Here is a 21148-nt window from a genome sequence, read left to right on the forward strand (position 1 = left end):
ACCATTAACTATAATGTTAGTTTACAAAGCTTTTGTAGATGTCTCTAATCAGATTAAAGAAGTTGCCTTCTAAAAAATACTAATAAAATAAATAAAAATAAATAAATTTAAAAAAATAAGTTGCTTTCTCTTTCAAGTCCGCTGAGATTTTTTAAACATGAATGAATGTTATACTTGAGTTTTTTACAGCATATTTTGATGATCATATGAGTTTTCTTCTTGGTTAACTAATATGATGAAATAAACTGATTAACTTTTAATGTAAAATCAGCTTTGCATACTTGGAATAAATCTCACTTAGTCATGCTACATTATTCTTTTTATATATTTTTGCACTGGATTTCCTTATATTAGGTTGTTTGTTTTTGCATCTTTGTCCATAAGGATTACTGTTCTATAAGTTTTGTTTCTTGTAATGTTGGTTTTGTTTTGGTATTAGCGTAATTATGGCTCCATAAAATGAGTTAGAATGTGTTATCTTCTATTTCTATAAGAGATTTGGTAACACTGGTTATTATTTATTCCTTGAATGGTTGGTAGACATCTCCAGTGAAACTATGTCCTTGAAGTTCTCTTTGTTGTCTATGAATTCAATGTCCTCAACAGATATTAAGCATTTCATGTTATTTGTTTTTCTTGAGTGAGTTTTGATAGTTTTTGTCTGTTAAGGAATTCAAATTGTCATATTTATGGACACAGAATTGTTCATAGCATTCCTTTTGGTAGTGATGTCCTCAGCTATTTTCATATTTACATTCTGTATTTTCTCTGTTTTCTTTGTTAGTCTGGCTAGAGTTTCATCAATTTTATAGTTGTTGAAAGAATAGGCTTATGATTTCATTTATTTTCTTTGTTTTTCTTTTTTCGGTTTTTTTTTTTACTCTTGTCTTTGTTACTTCCTACTTTCTGCCTGTTTTGAGTATAATTTTCTATTATTTTTCTAATTTCTTATGATAAAAACTTAAAATTTTTATTTGAAAACTTTCTTTTGTTTTAACATATGCATTTATGTTATAAATTTTTCTTTAAGTACTATAGACACCAAATTTGCATGATAAATGTAGATGGCTGACTTTGTTTCTCTTGTCTGTTTTTGATCACAAAAAGTCCATATAGTCTTAAAAGCTGCTAGGATCTGTAATCAACTTCTTAATGTTGCACAGTATAAACAATTTTAGATCAATATTTTAAATCATTTATTATGAATTTACAAATTTCTAAGATACATAAGAAATGGGAAAATATAAATATATATGTGGGTATCTAAAGGACTGCAAGCTTTAATTTTATAACTCAATTATTATTTCTAATTTTGTATCTAAATGATTTTTGAAAATGATATTGTCCCATGAAACTCTCATAAGAACAATTAAAATCTAAGTGGGATTATAAATTGAAGCTAATGATAATAAGGAAGAGGAAGAGGAGGAATAGGATTAATGAAAACTACTACCATCTGGAATATATATCCCATTAATCTCTAACAACCCAAGTGTACAAAGTATCTATGACTATAACTCCACAAAAGGTGCATCAGGAGAGTTTAGGTAAATTGCTACATTGTCCCACAAGGGATAATGATTATTTGAAACCAACCCAGGCTTATTCTAGTGAGATATATGTGTTTATCAAGGGAAATGAGAGAAGGCCCTAACTTTTACTGGCTACCTTTATTTTTTTACAATATCCAGAAAAGGTAATTATCAGATGTTTCCCAGCCATATGCTATATGATATTTGCTTTACTTTTTCTCTTATTTGAGAGATGCATGTTTCTCTTCATACCCTGCCTCCTCTACTCAGAAATATGATAAACCATAGAAAGTAAAGATGCATTAGATATAGAGATGGAGGTATTTAAATCAGTGGCATAAAGCATTGACAACTTCATGCAGTTCCTAGTATAGTTAACACTCCACATTAGGTGGGGTTTCTCGGAGAGTCATCAAAAGACCAAAATATACCATGAAATAATTGCCATATCAGTATACTTTTCACATGGACCCCACTGGCAATGGTATAAGCAGACCAATCAAAAAAAGACAGTGTGGATTTACTTGATTACAAATCAAAGATTGAATAATTCAATTTAAAATAAAAACAGGAAGGACAAAACTTTGTAATTTGTAGTCAAAATGGCTATTAATTGGTTCCACTTCTCACTGTTAAATATTTCTTTAGGAATGAAATAAATATAGACTGAGAAAGTCAATTAAGGGGGGTAATGGAGTGAAGCAGAACAAAGAATTTCAGTGAAAAATACAGAGCAATTTAAGCTTTAGAATTTTTTAAAATGAGTATCTCTGACACACTGTTAATTTAACCTTCTGATTACATAAATTAATGCACTATTACATTATTTATCTTTTATTTAACAGGTATTTTTGGAAAACAGCAAAATAATTTTTCAGGTAGTTAAGTTGGGGCTATTAATTAAAAACAAAAATATATGTGGCTTTTTTTGAATCTTACACTGTCCATTTAAACTCTATAGGGCTAGTTTCCAAGAGGTCCTGTCTTAGTCACCCCAGGTTGCTATTAGAAAATATAATAAATTGGGTAGCTTAACCAACAGACATTTATTTCTCACATTCTAAAGACTAGGAAGTTGAAGATGAAGGTGATAGTAGATTCAGTTTCTGGTGAGAGCCCTTCTTCCTGGTTTGAAGAAGGCTTTCTTCTCACTGGGTCTTGACATGGCAGAGACTCTGTTCTAGTCTGATCTTCTTACGAGGATACAAGGATATTAATCCTGTCATGGGGGATCCACACTTATTACCTTATCTAAATCTAATTACCTTTCAAAGCCTCCACCTCCAAATACCATTACATTTGGGAATTAGGGCTTCATTATATGAAATTGGGAGATACAAACATTCAGTTCTTTAGAGATATCATGACTTGATTACGCTTACTTAATTAAATATTAATAAGTCACTTCCACTCACAAAAATTTATAGAAGTTTAAAAATGTTTATGTTTGTGGAGGTAAAAATTTTGAACATTTCTTTTCAATTAAAGCTTCTCTCCCTCATCTGTTCCTGCCAGCTTCAGGCCAAACTCTTACGTTAGTAAAGAGGGCAAGATTGACTTTTTTAATCCTTCTTTGGGTCAGTCCTTCACACCTGAAAGCAGTCTGACAGGTTTTCAATACCTCCAGGATTAGGAAAGGGTGAGTATGTGGGGAAATGTTCAGGAATGATTTTGGTCTTATTTAATGGGTATTTTAGTCACATAGCACTGATGCTTTCTGGCCAAAGATGTTTGGAACCACAGATTTTGGGGGTACCTCTCATTGCCAGGAATCTTCTCAAGTTTATCAGTCTGTTCCTAGAGTTCCTATCAGTCCTTCTGAAAGAAGATTTGGAGCCAGATTCTTCAAAATGACTTATGACTATCTCTTCCTATTTTGTGGCTCTCAGTTGGCCTATGATAAACACTCAAGACATCCTATGTTCCAAAAATCCTAGGAGTGTGAGAAACTCTATATGTACATAAATTCTTGGGAGTTCAGTAACTCATTGTGAAGCCACCTCTCTTCACGTAAAGCAGCTAGTTATCCATGCAGTCTCACCTTTAGCCTTTCCCACTGTGAATCCACTGTGTTCCCCAAACTCCATGAACATGTATCAGGTTCTCTATGGGTCTCCTTGATGATGATGTTACCATCCTTCGGCTTTCACCTCACTCACCACAGCGCAGCAGAAAGGTCTCACAGAACACTAACATTTCTACCAAAATAAATCCCATTTATAGTTTTAAATAGAGCCTCTTCAATCCTCTAGGTTGGTAAGTGGCTAAGAGTTAGAAAACTGGTTTCTAGAATTTTCTTTGCAAGCCCCACCCAGATGGTTTGTCCTTCACTTTGGAATGTGGATGCACTTGGCAGCTACTGTTCTGCCAGCAGGTTAGAGCCTCAGTGAAAACTGAATTTGAAAGGGAGGAAAGTTGAAGTCCTGTTATAGTATTATATAAATGTGTTGACTTTTTGCCCTTTTTTTCTGGTGTCTGTCTATCAAATGAATATTTCTTTCAAACCTCATTTTCCACAAAGGAGATTAATGTATGTCTTATGTGGAGCAACCCATAACTGATTTCTATTCAACACACCATATTTATCTGGCAGAGATTTTCCCTTTAATGTAAGATACCATATGAACATTGATAAATTTTAGCATATGTTCTCAATTTTTGTAAATTATCTAAATACTAGTACTGCTTTAGATCTTACATTTAACTATTACATTTTTAAATAAAGAAAAGGAATGTAAAACATTCCAAATGCAATTTAGAGCAGAAAATGTAATAGAACTTTAATACATGTTAGAAAAATGTTAGGGTCATTACCAATGCTTTGAAGTATAAAAATAACCAATTGAGTATTATTTTTAAAAATAAAATAACAAGATTGTATTCCCCCTTTATGTGGATGACTATCATTTCCTGAATCGATCCTGGTATCATTGTGTGGCTTAGCAAATGGTTAACAGATTACTTCAAAAATTAAAAAAAAAAAAAAGTTGGGGGGCACCTTACCATATAATTTAGTGATCATCAATATTTCCCAAATCATCTTTTACTTCCTAAACATTTGATGACTTCTGAAATATATACTTCACAATGAAATCACTTACTGCTATTTATCAAAATATTGATGAACGTTTACAAGGAAAAGCATAATAAAATTTAAGTCCAATGTCCTTATAAAACCAGGTACCCTTGAGAAATTCAAAATTACATTCAAATACTTTTTAAAGAATTTTAGCTATTAATAAAATTAAGGTATCTCACTTATCTTAGATTCTTTACTATAATGCCATCAATGCATTTCGTTAAAGAAGTAGAAAGCCACGAACCAATTGACATAAAACCAATCCAGATATAATGTGCTCCTTTTGTCTCCTTCATCCCCAGAATAAATTATGGATAGATGTACAACTAATGTCTATAAAGAAAACTTCTAGTAATGAATGCTTTCCCCCTTTATTGTGGTACCTTTTTTTCTTCATTTTTCCTTTCTCTCTTTTTTCTTTCTTTCTTTCTTTCTTTTTTTTTTTTTTTATATTTGTACATCTTCACTCACCAAACATAATAAAATGCTATGTAGGACATTTATTTAAAACAGTTCAAAGCAAGTAAGTCAAGCAGAGAAAGACAATTATCATATGGTTTCACTCATATGTGGAACATAAGGAATAGCACAGAGGACCATAGCGGAAAGAAGGGAAACTAAAGAGGGAGAAATCAGAGAGGGAGACAAACTGAGAGACTCTGAACTCAGCGAAACAAACTAAGGGTTGCAGAGGGGAGGGGGGTGGGGGATAGGGTAACCGGGTGATGGGTATTAAGGAGGGCACGTGATGTGATGAGCACTGGCTGTTATATGCAACTAATGAATCATTGAACACTATGTCAAAAACTAATGATGTACTATATGTTGGCTAAGCAAACACAAAAAATAATAAAAGAAAAGAGAAAAAAGCAAATATTACCCTAAACAACTGACCATTACTTTAATTCTGCAATATATATTAGTCATATATGTATCAAGATTAATTCCAAAGTTCTAAAACTTGTTTGGGTTAAATTTTCTTTAACACAAAAATATTAAAGTTTCTTATTATATAAAAGTTCCTTATTATATAGGTAACCACCTTATTTATGGATTACCTAGCCAAGATTTTATTTAGCTGCAAACTGGCTTTTCTTTAAAATCATATTCTCTTGCTTTAGTTAATATCAACTCAGAGAAAGGAAAAAATGTTAAACCAGCTAAAAAAAGAATTATTATAAAGGTAAAATTGGGTGGAAATAGAACACCACATTTTCCATAGTTGTCTTACAGCGTCCTAAAAGGAAGTAAAATGGTAGGCAAAAGAGGCCATTCTTTTCTCATTACCATTTCAAAAACACACAGTTCAACAGAAAACAGTATCTTTGGTTTCTGTATTAAAAGCTAAAGAAATTTTCATTTTAGGAGACTGATTCTATTTATGAAATAGATCACTGTGCTTTTAGAGTACAGGTTACCAACCTCCCTAAAAATATCAAATTAGAGGAAAGTTGCTGAAATTTTAGAATCACTATTCATCTAAGAGTTGCAACATCATTTGATAGAAATTGTTTTAACAAATCTGTTAAACTCAATTCTTCACACATTAAATCTCAGCATAATCTCTGTCTTAAGTGGGAAATCCAAGACTGCATGTGTTCCATTAGCATGAGCCATCACTTAGAGCATATACTGAATGTGCTTCTCATTTAACCTTCCACAAATTTTAAGTTACTATATGTTTAACGCCCTCTGGGTTACATTATATGCATCAGAAAATTTAACCACTTTATCAGACATAAGCAAATATGAAAGCATCATTAATGTTTTGAAATATAAGAATAATAATCAACAAAGAATAAAAAATGAGTAGCATTGAAAGATAAGATATATTGGAAAAGCACTGGGTTTAAAGTCAGAACTCTATTATTCTGAGTTGCCAATTATGAAACCAATGGGTTTGTATCAATACTGAGTCATTTTTATACGTAATATAGAAATAAAAACACTTGCCAGATACAGCCTTGTCAATAACTTCAAATTAAATAAAGAAGATAAAAGTATTGTTTAATTTACAAAGTAACTATACAAATAATAAGAAGCAAAATGTCTCACCTCTAGAATGCTATGGTTTGCAAAAAACATTTACACATTATTTTATTTTGGGGGATGGATATGGACATTAGACTTAAATGTTATTTTAGTTCTTCTTAAATAATACATTATTAATGAAATTAAAAGAGTGTTATAAGAACTTAGTATTAATTAGACCATTCATAAGAAAGATTAAGTAGTATTTTAGATCTGCTCCATGATATTTTTATCTCCAAAGATAAAAAAAATCGCAGAATACACTTTAATACCTATGGAGTGGTACAAAATGAAAAGAAAAGACGGATTAGCACATGATATGTAACATATGATTCCATTTGGGAAAATGTAGCTATATGTAAAGATATGAAAAACATAAGAAGAGTATTTAGCAGATGTTTCTATTTATTACAACTATTAAAATATTTAACAATAATTTGTAGACAATAAGATCACAAACTATTTTTAGCCTTTTTTGGTCAGAGTTCCTTATTTGCTAAATCTATTATATTGAGTGTATGTTAATTATTTAATGATAAATATTTTCCATTTGTATTTCTTCTATATATGGAGTCTAGTCTAGCAATTAAGAACACAGTCTTTAAAATCAAACAGATCTGAAAACTATTATTTACTAACCATGTAACCTAGGAACAGAAATTAACCTCTCAAAATCTGTTTCTTTATCTGTGGCAATAGCATCAACCTCACTTGTTTGCATGTTTGTTTGTTTAATTCCTACGAGTTAAATAAGGTAATATAAATTATTTTACCACAATTCTTGGTATATATTGAAAATTCAATGAGAGTTGACAATTTTTGAATTGTGGTAGTAATATTATTAAACTACTTCTTTGTTCACTTACTGTGTTACATTGATTCAGATTTCACTGGATTAGAATCATTCTTGAGTATTATAAGGACATTTAGGACATTTATGGCCTACCCAGGTAATCCAGGATAATCTCTCTATCTCAAAATCATTAAACAAATTACACCCTCAAAGTCCCTTTTGCCAAATAAAGTAACATTCACAAGCACCAGGGATTAGGAATTAATTCCTAATCTTGAGCCTTAAAGAGTAAATAGTCATTCAATGCTATCAATTTTACTCTAATTAGGTTAACTTTAGTAGACTTCTATTATATATTATTAGGATAAAGTTAATACTATCTGTTACTAAGATAAGTTATTTTCAATCATATCTTCCTAGAAAATTGGTTTATAAAAAGTAAAGTCATGTTAATGAAGAAACTCTCAGATCTTAGTTACAAGAGGCTGTGTGGGTAAATTCAATTCTCTCTTTCTTAAACTCCTTGACATCTATTCACTAAATTGTTCAGACTTTACAATGACTAATTTAGTAAATGGCTCATATTTATAAATACTTCTGCATCAATTTGAAAAAATAATGTAACTAGGACTATTTCTTAATCTCACTATCTGTGTTAGTCATCTGATCAAGTTTTTGATTATATAATATCTACATATTTTCTTTGCAAGCATAACCCAGATGTAAACTGAAGTCATACTGTTCTTTAAGATTTGACTTAAAGACAGAGTCTTTAATAAATAAAGTACTGTGTAAATGTTTTTTGCAAACCATAGCATTCTAGAGGTGAAAGAGACATTTTGCTTCTTATTATTTGTATAGTCACTTTGTAATTTAAACAATACTTTTATTTTCTGTCTTCCTAAAAACGCTTGTCTGAGGCTAGAGGAATACAGTGAATAAAGATTAACAGGTCTCTCACTTCAAGCTGTGTTTCTATTTCTTTTTAATCTAGCCCATGCATGCTATCCCCTCTCTGTGGTTGGTAATCCAATCATGGACACAACCATAATTCATTCACTCTTTCACAAATACCATCAACAAAAAGCCATCCCAACCAACCTTTATTAAGGATTCATGATAACAGAGGGGTTATTATCGGGACTCTGCAAATACCTTGAAGTTAAATATTAGAAATTCTGTTCTTAAATACATTTTCGTGATCCAGCCAATGGGAATCTATTTTTGGCTTTTTCATATTCTCTCAATCCCTCCTAACACACACACACACACACACACACACACACACCTTTCTTTTTCTCTTAGAACTGACTTCAGAGTAAGAGCTTATGCTTTTAGAGTTTTGTTTTTACCTGCAAGATCCTTTGCAAATGGATTTTTTTTTCTTGCAAAGATGAAAAAAAAAAGGCCTCAATAGTACATGCTATTTTATTTTACATCAATTACAGCTATAATGGAAAGGGCACTAGCTATGAAGTTAAATTTGGATTTGAGTGTTGGATTCATGACACACTACCTGTATGGCTTTAAACAACTTACTCAGCCTCATAGTCTCATCATCTGTGAAATAAGATTAGTATTATCAGTCTCACAAGACTGCTGAGGTGATTACCAAGGAAGTGAAAGTGAAAATACATAGAGCGTAGCCTGCTTATATGAATAATGAATTTTAAAAACTACTGGGTAAACTAAAGATGTCACTGTGGTACATGTATTTTTATATTTTGTAAACATTCCAAGAGCCTATATTATATCTAAGGCACTGGCCTAAATGCTTTGCAAAGCAAGAAAAAAAAAAAAGGATACCTGTCCTCCAGAAGTTTAAAATTTAGAGGAAAAGATAAATGCAAAAACTGCAAGGCCATGTATAATAGAGATGTAAAGCAAATAATAAATAATACTTGATACAATCTGAAAAGACTTCACATAACAGGCAGAATTTGAGGTGACTCTAGTGTTTGGGTGGGATATAATCCATGTAGATGGAGCAAGTGGAGAACTTCGTGTTTTAAATCTAAGTCTAAGAAATATGTGGTCAATGAATATTAAACAGTCTACTGACAAGTATGAATGAAACCTAAAGACTGAGATTAGAGGTTGACTGGCTTGGAGATTTTGCACAAAATCATTATTCCAGTTTTCTTTCCTTTCATCTATCCCTCTGAGTACAAATTATATTTTCAGTTTCCCTCCAAGCCAATTATATTACACATGGTAAAAGGTCAGTGACCATTTACTTCAAAAAAGGAAGTTGTATGTTTACCACTACCTTCTCTAATACCAGAATAATAGAGCGAAAATAGAATTAGTATCTTCAGATACCCAAAAATAAAAGAAATAAAATAACTTTCTGTAACTAAAGATCAGATATGTCTGGGAGTAACTATAAATGAATAAAAGGAACTATTTTTACATTTCATATGTTTATTATATAGAGAAAAATTTATTGATTTGCAACTATAAGATATTCTAATAACTAAGAATATTTTTACATTTCATATGTTTATTATATAGAGAAAAATTTATTGATTTGCAACTATAAGATATTCTAATAACTAAGAAAAGATTCTATTACGATAAAATGGTAGTGTTAGAAATTTGTGTCATTCCTCCTAGAGGATGACTACTGACCAGGGCTCAGTAAGGCAAATATTTTTCCAGAATTTGGGATAGGTTTAAGCCAAATCTGTTCACATGTTTTAATCCATTCTTTTTGTGACCTATTAGCTAAGTGAAATTTTGTTTGTTGAAGCATAGGGTAATGAAACACTATGCAACTTATTATCAAAATTTTATTTTTTAATTTAATTTTAATAATTGCCTCCAGGTTCACTAATTTCACAGTGTATTTTTCACCAAAGGGAAAAAATGGGAAATTACCCAGCTATATTACTTTTCATATCATTAGTCCTGCCTTCAGCTAATTACAAACATCAAATCCATCATTAACTGATAAATATTCAAATAGCTCTAAAAGCAATACTGCAATAGTTGCCCCCATAAGCATATTTGAACAACTGTAATAACAGTGTGTACTCCAAAACAGCTTCTTTTAAAAACGTACCAGACTATTAAATAATAAATATATGTTGTATTCTTTCAGTTTGTAGCAGGAATAAATCATATCACTGCAGGTTTCTTGTAATCTTTGTCTTACCAGCTAAGTACTAAGCTTCTGGTGAACAAGGAACTCACCTACATGTAGCTCTGCCATTGTATTAAGGGTTGGGGAGTGTTGTAAAGCTGTAAAAGAAAAGGGGAAAATGCACATTTAGCCTTATTAGCATGGGACATTAAACAACAGAGCTTTCAAAAAGATCATAAAAAAACACAAGTTCCTCTCTTTCAGCTGAAATAGTTATGTAGAGTACCATCTGATGATCAGTTTCGCAGTGGTCCCAGCGATGTGTTTCTATTTTGGGGAGGAAGCTATTGTAACCCTGCAGATTCTTCTTATTCACTTTGATTTATGCTGTGCTCTCAGGTCCTGAAAAATCCTTTAGACCAAACTGAGGGTAAAGTGATTGTAATGTGATTGCTCTCTCAGAGCAGGAGGGATTTCATGACGGTACCGGTATTCTGTCTTTTCTAATAAGTCATACTAATGAGTGGGGAGTTGTTGCGTAAATTATTCAGAATCCTTCTGGTGTTTCACTCAGAGAAAGATATTAAGCCTTACAGATCATACTCTGATATAGAGAATTTCTCCCCCAAAACCATTTCATGATGTGGAAGGAGGTTTTCAGAGATTTGCTTAAAAGAAAGCAAGAAAACATGTATTAGGTGAGAAGAAAACAATTCTGACGATATTGTTGAAGTGCATAATGATACCTTAATGGTATATTCTATTATTTATTTAAAGAAAGAGATAATATCAAGAAATAAAAATGATTATTCATTTTTTTGTAATTCTCTAAATTTCATACTATTAATTCTAACTATCTGGCTAATACAGAATATTTGTGCAAACAATCAAAGATAAAAACTCTACTTAGTTGAATACGTTTGGTATCTATAATGTTTGTTTTTATATTTAATTATGAATACCTTTATTTTTACCTAATATTTTCCTTAGAAACATTATATATAATATAAATATATGGTAAGATGTATATTTTTTCCCTGATGTGTAAGAATATCTCATATGTCTTTTGTTCTTAGTTTCAAGCATTTAATATTGTTTATAATTGTGATGAGAAAATTAGACTAGAAATAATATGAAATAGCAAAAAATGAACAATGTCAGCCCATAAAACTATCTAAGGAAATGATGTATAACCTCATGAAAAAACATGAGACTTCCAAACAACACATTTCCACTTGTCAAAATCTAATCAAACATGAGATTTTTGCCTCAAAATTTCTTCAAAACTTCCCTTTATACTCTTCCCTATTTTCATAGATTATCTCTTTCCTCCAAATTCTATGGTATTTTATTAGATTTTTATGATATAAGTTATCATCTGCCTTGAATCTGTTGTATATATGCATTTCATTTACAGTAGTAAAACAAATGATAATATGTAGCACAATCTATTACACACGTTGTTTATTTTAACTTTCTTCAAACTAAGTAAATTCACAGGGGATATGATAAGCTATTACATGTAAAGCTAAAATAAATTAGTATTTAAAGTACCTTTAATTATGTAGTAAATAGCTGCATAAAAATAAATTATTTTACCTATGAACACAAAATAACTTATCAAATTATTCAATATATGACCTAGAATAAATTTTTAAGACTACAAGTATGAGCTACAATTATGTATACCAATATACACATTTCTTCAAGCTGTCTCATTCTATCTTATGATAATATCAAAGTTAACTCTAAAATTTGATTAAAAACACATTACTGATAAACTAAATACTTACAGTTAAAATTTGAGAATATTTGCTGTGCTACTCAACTAAATTCCAGGTTTAAGTCCTTTAGGATATTAAAGTTCACATTCTTATATTCTAGAGTATACACTAAAAATATTTTTATTTCCCATATAATTTCAATTTTCCCCTGGAATATGTTTTTTATACAGATTCATTCCCTTTTAGTTGCTCAACTTTTTTATCCTCCATTTTCACCCTCTGCTAATAAGACCCATTCTCTAAAGTCCATGTTAATTGCAGTCTCTTTGGATAAGTGACCTCTTAACCTTGTCTCCAAGCCTCCTAATCTCATTAGAAACAGAAAGGTAATAAGAGGAGGGAGAGGGTGCTTCTGACTGAGATAAGGTGATTAGCAAATAATTACCTTTTTAGTGGATTGCCTAGTAATTTTTTTCAAGTTTTATTTGTTTATTTTAGAGAGAGAGAGCAAGCAGGGAGGAGGAGGGAGAGAATCTAAAGCAGACTCCCCACTGAGCATAAAGCCCAATGAGGGGCTCAATCTCATGACCTTGAGATCATGACCTGAGCCAAAATCAAGACTCAGATGCTTAACTGCCTGAGCCACCCAGGAACCCTGCCTAGTAAGCAATTTAACTGGGAATTTGCACATAAACTTGAAGTCCGGTCCATCACATTACATAGTGTAGAACTAAATTCCAGTTGTGAATTTTAAATGCTGAAAGGCAACACTTAGAACTGATGTGAGTTATATCATATTTAGCCAAATTTTAAGTCAATTTGGTGAAATAAAAATTCTTACTCTATTGAAAACTTTGAAAAAGCTAAATCAGCAATGACATAAATCATATATTGTACCTCTAATAAAATAACATCATACAATCTATGTTTTGGGGGACTTAAAAGTCTTGAAAGAGCAGGAAGACACATAAGCCAGAGTCTGGGGGTGCCTGAGTGGCTCGGTCGTTAAGCGTCTGCCTCTGGCTCAGGGCGTGATCCCAGAGTCCTGGGATCAAGCCCCACATCAGGCTCCCTGCTCTTCTGGGAAGCCTGCTTCTTCCTCTCCCACCCACCCTGTTTGTGTTCCCTCTCTCACTGGCTGTCTCTCTCTCTCTGCCAAATAAATAAATAAAAATCTTTAAGAAAAAAAAAAAAAAAAGCCAGAGTCCGTGTGGAGGGTGTACACATGAGACTGCCTTAAATACTCTGATTATGTGACGTAAAGTCTAAAGACTTCACTAGGCTTCAAATTTTTAGCATCTTATGTTGTCAAGATTTTTTTTATATGAACCTGTACAGCAACACATTTCTTTTTACCCAGACTGAACCCAAATAACTCTCTTTTTCCCTAGTCTGAAAAAAAATCCATATACAATATCTTTTAACAAATATTAATGAAAATTTGTGAATATCAGGGAGAAATCAAAGAAAGTAATTCTGTCTCACTATCCGTTCCTATTATTTATCATATCTCTTCCCAAATTGTTTCCTGGAAATCCAAATATTCTTCCTTTATTCATGAGAACAGTTCAATCTCCAAATTTGCACATTCACATTAAGGTTCATTCTCAACAAAACAAAGGAAGTCCAGTTAATTTGACTTATTATTCTTAGAAACCTGGTAAAATTAGAAATGAATATTTTCTGCTGATATACTACTGGTGCTCTAACAGGATATACTACAGCTCTGGCATAGGATAAATTGTAGGCACCAGGGAAAGAGCAGGCAATTCTACTAGAAGCATCAGGAAGGGATCCCTGTGAAAGATAACACTGGAGCTAATGCTTGAAAGTTAAATCTTGAACAGATGTTTACCAGAATCATAAGATGGAGTCAAGAGATGAGTGTGTGTGTTGTGGGATGAAGGGGGAATATTCCACACATATAGAACAGAACAAACAATGATACAGATGTCCCTTTTAGCTGGAGTGTGTAGCTGTGTGTGTATGGTATGAAAGTTGAGAGGTTCAGGAGAGGGAAAATAAAACATCAACCCACACAGATAGTGAAGGACCAGTTCATAAAGAACGTTGTTTATTCTTTTAAAATATTTGAATTGAATCCCACAAGTCATCTATTCTTAGTCATAGAAATGAGGTGCAGTAAGCACTGAAAATAAATATTGCCATTAATACTAATAAGCCAAAGTATGAATGTATTTTTCTATTCCTTACAATTCATGTTTTGCCCTATGAGAGTCTCATTCAGCAGTACAATATACTCTGTTGAGTAGGCAAAACTAAAATGTCATTAAGGCTAGCATACTGGTATGTGTTCATAACCCTAGATGTTGCCAGGGATGTTTTTTTCATGTGAAAATCATCCATTCTGTGACCACAGTAGAAAACAAATATTGAGAAGCAATGCTTTGTGTATTAAGAATTTTAAGCATGGAAAGACAAATGATGTGTTTGATCTTTTAGTAACATATGGAAATAAACCCAAAAGAAAAGTGGTAAAGGCTAAGGTAGTAGTAACAGAAATTTTAAAAAGGGGAAACACACGAAAGCTATTGTGAGGTTAGGGCTGACAGGACTGGACTGAAGGGCAGATTAGTCAAGAAAGGGTAAGAGAGAGGAATAATATGTTTGTTAACCCATCTTTCAGTGTTGTGTTTAAAGTGACTGAAACCCCATCAGCACAACTCTTGTGAGATATGAGTCAGAGATTATGTGGGCTGAAGATCTTCAGGAGAGTTTAAGGCATTTGGGACTGAGCCAGTGGGGATCCAAGGACCAATGCCCCAAAGATGAATAAATGCCTGGTTCAAGGAAAGTGCTCTATGGAAAGGGAATCATAAGATTTCTGTAGATTTTCCTTTCACAGACCCAAAAATACTAAATATCACTGGAGATCTAGTCATCTCAACCATACCAGAACAAAGGTATTTCAATGACGCTGAATTATCCATTGAAACATGTACTCTGGGACACCTGGGTGGTTCAGTCAGTTAAGCATCTGCCTTTGGCTCAGGTCATGATCCCAGGGTCCTGGTACCCAGTCCCCATCCGGCTCCTTGCTCAGTGGGGAGGTCTGCTTCTCCCTCTGCCTTCTGTTCCCTCTGCTTGTGTTCTCTCTTTTTCTCTCTCTGACAAATAGATAAATAAAATCTTTTTTAAAAAAGAAAAAAGAAAAAAACCTGTACTCTAACAAACATCCAGTCAGTAAAACTGTCAACCTGCACGGCTAATATTTCAAAGTCTAAAAGTCTTGAGGCATTCAGATTCTCAATATGAGTATAACTCAAAAGCCACATGAGAAAAAGGATTAAAATGTGGGTAGCTTATGAGTGTCGACTTTGGAGGGATATGGTTTTATGGACCCTAGCCCCTGGATTATCTGTGAATAAATGAAATATGATAATCTTACTGATATACCTATTGATATGAGATGCTGTAAATAATTCTATCAACTTCATGAGCAAACTATATGTGGATTTTTTTTTCAGTTTGGTTTCAGTTCCAGAAAATAATTCAAAAATTTTTCTGTCAGTTAAAGAAATCTATTCATTATTTATTCAGGGTAGATTCTAGAACCAATTTTAAATCTACAAATTACTCATGCTCTTCTGCTTAGTGAGTTTATGAAGCAGTTTATTCTGTCTTTTAAAAAGGGAGTATTTGTATTCCTCTGTCAAAACCTAAATTCACAAATGACTAGAAGCAAAGATTATATTTTGATTACCTTGTGGTAAGAATTTAAATTGAAATGACAAGCATTAGAATTTATTTTGCCTTAGACAAGTGATACTATTTCTAAGTCTGTCAATTTTCAGAGCAAGAAAAATAAAATAATTTTACCATATGCACATTCTTTTTCATGTCACACCGGAAAGTGTCCCATTTTTCAAAATTTCCAATTTGCTCTAAGATGTGAAAAATTAGGAACATGTATATAAAAAAATAACATTGCTTTGAAAGATATATATGCTCAAAAACACCTGAAACAAAAGTCTCTGACTCTTTCAAAAGATTTAACTATTATTACTGTGTTAAGTTAAAATAAATCTTAAAAATTAGTAAGTTAAATAACATTCAGTTAACTAAGCAATTTATATTAAGAACATGTTATTTGTCTCAGTCCAGGGGTGCACTGAGTTTCAACTGGGTTTCCAAGTTAGCTACCTCTGCCACCTATATGACTTCTTTTTGTTTTATCCTTCACATTGCTATAGAGTGTTACTACTGGGACTCAAATCAAGATTACTTTACTCCTGAAGGAGAGTCTTGAGATACCGTGCTCCCATTTCCCAGATCACTTACTTGCTCATACATATGGCTGGGAAAAATTTTGCCCATCAAACTAGGAACATCTCCCTCCCCTGCACACTCTTGTCCAGGGTAATTCTTATGTGTCTGTCTCATTTATTTGTCTCTGCTCAGTTTCCCTAATACAAAGCAACAAATATGATAAATATAATGAATAAAAGAATCCACTTAATTCATGTATATTCTGTATTTGTAAAAAAAAAAAAAAAAAAAAGCTTTTTTATTGGGTATAAAGCCAGGTCATTCAGCCAAAAAAATCTCAATTTTTCAAAGAAATCATTTAACTTAAGTGATATCACCAGTAGATGAAAACATTCTAAAAAGAAGTCTCACTACATAGAAAATCATGGTATAGATTTGATATACCATAGTCAAGGGACATAAAATATAATTAGAGAGACAAGAAATGTAGCCAAAGAATAACTACCTGGTACAGCACTATGTTATAAAAACAACATGCACTATGGGGGGCCTGGGAGGCTCAGTCAGTTAGGCGGCTGCCTTCATCCCAGGGTTCTGGGATGGCATCCCGAATTGAATCCTGCTTCTCCCTTTGCCCCTCACCCTACTCATGCTCACTCATTCTCTCTCTCTCAAATAAATAAATAAAATCTTCATTAAAAAAAAAAACATGTACTATGTATTACATAGCGAAATTCCCAGTTTTAAGAATAGGTAGCAAATGGGAACACACAACGTACTGATTTTAAATAAAAATGCAGTAAGTTCTAGGGAATTAGTAAAAGAAGTGGTCAGAATAGATTCATTTTATCAGGGAGACTGGTGTTGGATATTAAGGAATGCATAGAGTATGGTTAAGCACAAATTTTGGTAAAAATATCCAAAGGAAAGATCAAATTACCTTAAAATAGATGAATATATACCTATAGGTATATCATAGTCATTTGAAAAAGTTTTATGCCCCAAAACCATCAATCAATCTTTTTTTTTTTCAAATAACTGTTTAATTCAGGGGACAAAATTAAAAACTGATAATTGACTGTTTCAATAAACTTAACTGATCAGTTTAGTCAAAATGATCATTAAAAGATTGATGATTGCCAGGGACTGGCAGGAGTGTGTGTGTGTGTGGTGGTGCAGGGGGATTGAGAGATGTTAGTAACAGAGTACAAACTTCTGGTTATAAGGAAAATAAGTTTGGGGATCTAATGTACAGCATGGTGATTTTAGTTAACAATACTACATTGTATACTTGAAAGTTTCTAAGAGTAGCTCTTAAATGTTTTCATCAGAAAAAAAAAGGCAACTGTGAGGTGATAGATGTGTTAATCAAACTTACTGTGGTAATCATTTCATAATATATACATACATTAAATCACGTTATACAACTTAAACTTACACAATGTTATATATCAATTACCTCTTAATAAAGCTGGAAAAATATTATCATTAAAAGACAAAATCAATATTCCAATGACAAAATAAGTAAAAGGAACATTAAGTATGCACCTTACATGCAATAATGTTGCTGACCTGAGCTTAAATGAAACATAATAATTGGCATAAAAATAAATATAATGGTTTACTATATAAATGAGCATAAATGACAAATGCTTACTAGAAAAATTGTTTTGTGAATTACTAAACATTTATAATTTTCTGTACTTTGTCTTGAAATTTTTTTCCAAAACATTTTTAGTGTATTATTTTAATGCCAGTTGATAAGGAAATAAGGATTGAAATGGCCAAGATGAGAAAAAAAGTAATTTTTACATTACATTACAAAAAATTTTGCACTAGTAATCTGTACAAGGACTAACCACAAAAACTCCAAAGGAAAAACTGGACTTTTTCCTTTCACCCACAGATTGTGTCTAATAAATCCCTATAAACATTTACAACCTCCTTTATCTATAACTTTTAGAGCTTTTTCTTCTTCCCTATAAAGGTATATGCTTTTATTTTATAGCACTTACTCCAATAGAAATTCTGGAAAATCCTAGTCTAGACAATAATGAAATGTTTTGTGGTAAACATCTGCATACCTGTGTTTTAAAACTGCCTAGATAACTTACACATATTTAACAATATGTCTTGTTATTTTTCAAAAACATTTTCTCTTTTATAGTTTATTTCTTTAAAGATTTTATTTATCTGAGAGAGAGAGAGAGAGAGGAGAACAGAGAGCACAATGTGGGGTTCCATCCCAGGACCCCAAGATCATGACCTGAGCTAAAGGGAAATGGTTACCCGACTGAACCACCTAGGCACCCCTCTTTTATAGCTTAAAACAGCCTTTTGGCTGATAGCATGACTGCTATCAAAATTAAGGTCACCAGGCAGAAAATGCTATTATCCACACAAGATTTGTCCAAACAAATCTTCCAAGTCCTAAAATAGGGGAAATAAAGTGTCTCTTTTTCCATGCCTCATAAAAAACTTTATTTTCCCAATGGGGGAAAAAATTGAGAAAGAGCTATGTAGACAAAAAGGCAGTGACAAATAGCAGAAAACAATTTTCACATTCAATATATGGTTGTCCTTTCAAAAGTTTAAAGCATTCATTTTTCTAGAAAAACAAGATTCAAAGGAAAGTGCTTCAGGTGAGGAGACCTCAACCTAGGAATTTACATTAGAACCTGCTATCTAAACTTAATTTAATAAATAAAAGAAGAACCAAAATGTATCTTCTTAATAGAGTCCCAGTGGAATAGGTTAGTGGATAAAGGAGATAACACTCATATTGTCTCCTAATATATAGCTCGCAGAATTGAGGATTGGTTCAAGAGAACTTAGTCTCTAGATCTTTTCCAAGAAACTTGAATATTATAAGCAAACTGCATGCACTTTAGCAATGTAAGATGCAGACCATATTCTTATTTTAATTACATACCTCTATCCACATAAGCATTTAAAAAGAATGTTTTATTAACATAGCTATACTTAAGAAAATTTGGCCATATCACAATTATTATATGGTTTCCAGTCTACTTCAAATAGACAACTTCATCATCGTTAATATTGATCAAATGAAATCCATACCAATTTTTTTAAATTTTAACTGAACAGTGTTCTTCGTCCCCCTAAACCTTTTCATAAATATTTTGGTATTCGTATACATGTATTTCTTGGACTAGATATTATGGTGCAATCTTCTTCTCATTAATCAATTTTCTACTGTTAGAAAATGGGCACTAGAAAATTTCATCTTCCACTAAGATACTATTTTTATAGAAGAGCTTGGTGAAAGTCTGTGTTCTCTAGGCCTAGTAGACCCATTTGCTATGGCAAGGCATTTTTTCCCAATGTTTCTGGGCACCCTGACAACAAAGAGGGGAGAGGTTCCATTCTTTATAAATTTTGATTGATCGTCCTCTTGTGCTGAGTATGATGATATGGTGCCTCATCCCGGCTGGCTCTGAAATAACAGACCATGTGGATTCAAAGCCTAACATAAATGTTCTGCCATTTTATTATTAGCAAGAAAGAAAATTTAAATGGAATGTCAGTCAGGTTTTTATGATTTCCTCTGTAGCTGCAAGCTTCAGCTAAAAAATCTCTGCCTTATCTATATCACCTAGATTTTTATGAATCTCATAATCCAAATTCAAATATTTCAATTTTCTCTAGTATGATTTTAGTGCCCCTGATGTGTAAAAAAGCTATGGTGGCAAGTGCCACTTCTGATCCATATAAATGTCATGAATTCCCCCAATTAAGTTCTCCTTTCGGTTTCTTTAAATAGTCACCAATTTCCAAGAAAATGTTTATGTTTTATTACAAATTTAAATATTTATTTGATTCTCCCATTTTCTACTATTGGTTCTAGTATCTCAAATTCCTAGATGAATAATAGAGCCAACATAATAGAGGCCACTGGATTAAAAAAAAAATTCAGCCAAATTTGCTCCATACAATTAACATACAATCAATACATTTGTTTAGTAGACTTATATGTATGTCTTAGAGTAGTTTAAACATATAGAATGTTTTTGTTTCCATTTATCTGAAAAAAAATTGTTGAAATCTTTCTTATAAAATACTGCAATCTCTTTCTCATTGACTATTCCTACCAGGTGCAAGGAACCATCTTCCCAGCTCCAAATTTCAATCCCATAATGGATGCCCAAATGCTAGGGGGAGCACTCCAAGGATTTGGTAAGCCTGATCATTTCTATCATCTTTTATTGTAATTTTTTTCACTGTAGCTTGTTTTAAGATTGTAATATGGGTATAAATAACTGATGTTTAGCAGAAGACAAGCACAGATTAAAACAAAAAGCTGGTCAAAGAGCTAGAATAAGATGAAAAATAATAGAAAAGGGCAATAATGGGGAACCAATTTGCTCTCTCAATCGCAAATCTGATCTTGACATGCTTTTGCCTTAAATCCTTAAATGTCTCATCACTAACTACATTAAATGAAAACCCAAACCAAAAATCATCCTAGGAAAAAACATCCTTCTTTGCCTTTGTTTGTTTACTAGTTTTTTTTGTTTGTTTTCTTTGTTTTTTTTTTTTCTACTTCCATTTCCAGCCAAATCAAACTTTCTGCTATTCCCCAAATTGAATCTGCTTTTCCGCATCTCTATAAACTAGTCCAATTATCCCCTGCCTGGAATGCTATTGTCTTGT

General features: G+C 32.3%; 1 protein-coding gene across 1 annotated transcript in view; it reads left to right on the forward strand.

Moving 5' to 3' along the window:
• The window catches only part of ANXA10 (annexin A10), an 86456-nt gene that overhangs the window by 12792 nt on the left and 52516 nt on the right, over positions 1 to 21148 (forward strand). Inside the window, exon 2 of the mRNA XM_087866571.1 lies at positions 20590 to 20671. Within this exon, the coding sequence (XP_087722697.1) occupies positions 20590 to 20671 (82 nt within the window). The remainder of the gene's footprint in view (positions 1 to 20589; positions 20672 to 21148) is intronic.

This window comes from Ursus americanus, chromosome 13, assembly GCF_024610735.1.
Source record: "Ursus americanus isolate L20-20 chromosome 13, mUrsAme1.1.p, whole genome shotgun sequence".
Lineage (NCBI taxonomy): Eukaryota > Metazoa > Chordata > Mammalia > Carnivora > Ursidae > Ursus > Ursus americanus.